Source organism: Henckelia pumila, chromosome 3 (assembly GCF_033568475.1).
Source record: "Henckelia pumila isolate YLH828 chromosome 3, ASM3356847v2, whole genome shotgun sequence".
Lineage (NCBI taxonomy): Eukaryota > Viridiplantae > Streptophyta > Magnoliopsida > Lamiales > Gesneriaceae > Henckelia > Henckelia pumila.
The window spans coordinates 114690996-114694867 of NC_133122.1; the positions used below are offsets into that span (position 1 = coordinate 114690996).

The window sequence follows — 3872 nt, forward strand, 5'->3', positions numbered from 1 at the left end:
TGAAGTGGGTATTTTTCTTCTAGGGTTGTTTATATGATGTATGACCCGTATCTAATTTTTTAGCTACGTCGGTTTTTCTATTGTATGTTGATGTTTTTTTTAAATATGAATTTCAATTGAATATAATTTGATTTTAGGTGCGTTTTTCTTACGATGCTAACTTATGTAAAAAAAATTCAAAATTTTTATTATATAAGTTATCGATTTACTTGTGCATTATTCTATACACCGGTTCGTATGCTTCATATATTACGTTACACACCCAATGTGTACCCCATCCGCAATTATATAGAGAGAGCCACATAGGCCAAAGTGGAGCAAAAATATATCAATAAAAACGCATTGGTTAAAATGCAAACTAATATTTACAACACTTCCATCACAGTCTTGATTACAAATCATCAACACCTATCCCCACTCTCAATTTCTGCTGTTTAATCAATACAAACTCAAACAACTAAAGTACATTCTATAAATGTACAAGAACTACGCAGTGGTACGATCCGAGATAAGCCTTTCGTCTAATATAGAAACCCATACACAAAAAAGATGACCATTATCAAACCAACTCAGCACAAGGCTAACTTCTAGGTGGCCTTTTCAAGAATGGTTGCGGCAGGGGAATTCCCAGAAACTGATACAGACGAATATCACTGATAAAGGCCTTATCATATTCGTTGGGTCCGTTCTCTTCCCGATCTGCTGCTGCTAAGTTTCCTTTCGCCATTTCCTTTGGCTCTAGGTGGAGTACAAGGTTGACCCCAGCGCGAGTTCTGGATTGAATGCATTTCGGGGTCATATTTATGTGAAGCAAGATATGTCAGAGCTGTGACGACGTCGGCGATCATGGGTCGTAAATTAGGTTGCTCCTGAACACACATTGCTGCGACAGCAAGAGCTTGGTACAGTCCCCTAGCTGGATACTGACCTTGGAGTGCTGGATCAGCTATCTGTGAGAATTTTCTCCTATCCTTGAATAGAGGTCTCGCCTGGTAAAAACAAGAGAAATGTAAATGTTCTAGAGCATTGACAACGGTATATTTCTTGAACTCGATTATAAACTCTCTCATCAAAATGTCAAAAAGTAAAATATAAAATTGTATCAAGTGGTTAGTACAATCAACTCAAGTCAACCTCGAAAAACAAAGAACTCTGATCAGCAGTGAAATTCAAGCTTGAGCACAAATTATTTATATCTAGTTACTCAAGTTCGAAAAGCGTGAACTTTTACCCAACTATCAATCGAATTCAAGTTTAATGTTCACTGACTCAATGACTAAAACGTCGTTAGGCCTTTATAAATACTGAGCCTCCAGAGTAAAAAGTACTCGAGTGGAGCTTTATATGAGCTCACAAATGACTATGGTTTCTCGCACTTATGTTCCTGTTAAAAAGGGAACTCACCCATGCAACCAGATTGTGTTCTCCACCAGTTTTTGAATTGTCAACAGCTTTCCTGCCTGAAATAATCTCAAGAAGAACAACACCAAAACTATAGACGTCCGATTTCAGAGTCAGCTGTCCTGTCATCGCATACTCAGGAGCACAGTATCCATATGTACCCATAACCCTTGTGGATACATGCGTGTTATCCCCAACTGGGCCAAGCTTGGCTAACCCAAAGTCGGATAGCTTCGGATGGTACCCTTCACCAAGCAAAATATTTGAGCATTTCAAGTCACGGTATATAACAGGAGGGCTAGCTTTGTTATGTAAATACTCCAACCCTTTTGCTGCTCCAGCTGCTATTCTCATCCTTGTGTTCCAATCAAGCTGTGTCCTACCCGGCACTGGATCTGTATAACAAAATTCGCAAGTCTTGACTATTTATAGCATCATTTTAGGATAAAGTATTGACGAAAAAACATTAATGATGTAATATACCATTTAAATGTTCATCCAAAGATCCCAGGGGCATGTATTCATAAACCAGAAGCCTCTGGTCTCCATCAGCACAGTAGCCAATTAAATTTACGAGGTTTGGGTGATCTAACAGACTTAACATCAACACCTCGACCAGAAACTCTCTGTTTCCCTGAAGCCCATTTCGATCAAGCTGCTTGATTGCAACAACCTAAAATGAACATGACAGGTTTTATCAGAAACATGTTAGTTCTTATCCAGCAACAACCCAAGACACGAAAGCAAAAGCGAAATAGATTTCACCAAAGTAAACAATGAGATTAGTAATCTAATCCACATACTTGATTTGAGCTTTCCAGCTGTCCTTTGTACACTCTACCAAAGCCTCCCTCCCCAAGAAGACACTCACCACGAAAATTTCTTGTAGCAGCTGCCATCTCGCGAAAAGTGAAAATCTTGGCTGCAATTTTACTGGACGATCCATCTTTCGGGGCATCGTCAAATTTACCTGAACACAAATGACATATTATATACTAACAGAATAACTACCAAAGTCGAGAAAGACAAGAGATATTCATTCCTCAAACCCATAGGAGAAGAATATAGAAAATCTCACCAAACTACATTTAGTATTTATACATCAATACAGAAATGTCAAGAGTAAATTATTCATAAATATGAGGTGTATACAAGAGAATTCGTCCCCTGATACAATAGTTTGCTTGCTAAACATCCAAAACCCCATCAAAGTTCATCCAATCTGAAAATCCCATTAAAAATATATTACAATGCCATCGATGCCTCTCCCAGAAGGGCAGCCCAGAAAACAAATGCCCTGAGGTTGCATCCTTAGTTCTTTCTGTGAATAAATCCTTTTATTACAAGCTTTAATCATTGGAATCTATACCAAATCCTCCAATCCTTGGCTCAAACCAAAAAGACTTGAACCAAATAAAGTTTGTTCGGATTACAACTAAGCAATCATCATAACAAGATTTTAAAGAAACCTTAAATTCACAATAGAGATCTTAAAAGCAACAAAAACAAAAACAAAAACAAAAACAAAAAGCAAAATTTCAACTCACTCAGACACAATCAGGCATAGGACCAAAGGGCAAAAGCCCACAAAACGAATCAAACTTTTCAGATACTTCCAGAAAGACAGCATTTTTATTCAAGAAAAAGATTAACTGCTCTGTACAAAGAAATTTCTACTTCAAAAAAACGAATCAATCCCTTTAAATCAAGAAACCAAACCTGAAACGGGTCGGATTAAATCAAGAGACTGATTCTTCTTCCCCTTGTTCTTCGAGTCCAGCTTTGATTGTCCTGCGCAGGGAAACCATCCCATTTGCACTCTCACTCTCACTCTCTCTCTCTCTCACACACACGAGCACACACAGTTGGAGAGAGAAGGAGAAGTTTGATCAAGTGTCTGAATGCTGGGATGATAAGAGGAAACGAGAATATTCACAGTGCAAATTCTTTTCAAGTGTTATAAAATTAATTTCATGAATTTTTTATTTTATTGCGGTGATGTTTGATGTCATCTCCATTTCTTTAAAATTTTATGTTCTATTTTTTCATAATAAAGTATTTTGGATAGAACTCCAATAATAGAGTGTAAATTATAAAGTTAGAAACAATAATTTATTTTTTCACATGATAAAATCCTTCTAACTTGTAACATTCGACTAGTTGGTCCATCCTTGTTTTACTAGTTTGTCACTTCGAAACCATATTATATATATACCCTTAAAAAACCATATTACATCAATTTTTATAATATGTACATTTAAAAAAGAATCAAACAAATCTTCAAATACATTGAAAACAAATTAAATCCATCATATCAAAAAATTTTGTGTGAATTTCAATTTTAAAATCAAGTTATGGCTTACTGAATAGTAAATAGATTTTTTTTTAAGTATGATGAATCGCAACTAATCACTTGTGGAACCAATCCAACTTATGCATAGTTATAATTAGAAATTTAATTTACAGTTATA

General features: G+C 36.1%; 1 protein-coding gene across 1 annotated transcript; it reads right to left on the bottom strand.

The window, feature by feature from the left end:
- Positions 1 to 324: 324 nt before the first annotated feature.
- Positions 325 to 3344, bottom strand: LOC140892637 (probable serine/threonine-protein kinase PBL7). The gene is made up of 5 exons (XM_073301582.1): positions 3121 to 3344; positions 2205 to 2371; positions 1885 to 2074; positions 1405 to 1796; positions 325 to 989 (listed from the first exon to the last, which is right to left on the bottom strand). The coding sequence occupies exons 1-5, from the start codon at positions 3212 to 3214 to the stop codon at positions 669 to 671; spliced, it is 1164 nt and encodes a 387-aa protein (XP_073157683.1). The 5' UTR covers positions 3215 to 3344; the 3' UTR covers positions 325 to 668.
- Between the last annotated feature and the right edge of the window lie 528 nt (positions 3345 to 3872).

Excerpts from the sequence above, each read along its gene's own strand:
- LOC140892637 (XM_073301582.1), bottom strand. The coding sequence starts at position 3,214 with ATGGGATGGTTTCCCTGCGCAGGACAATCAAAGCTGGACTCGAAGAAC. Across the intron at positions 2,075-2,204 it reads AGCTGGAAAGCTCAAATCAA|GTTGTTGCAATCAAGCAGCT; the intron begins GTATGTGGATTA and ends TGTTCATTTTAG. Across the intron at positions 1,797-1,884 it reads TTTGGATGAACATTTAAATG|ATCCAGTGCCGGGTAGGACA; the intron begins GTATATTACATC and ends TTTGTTATACAG.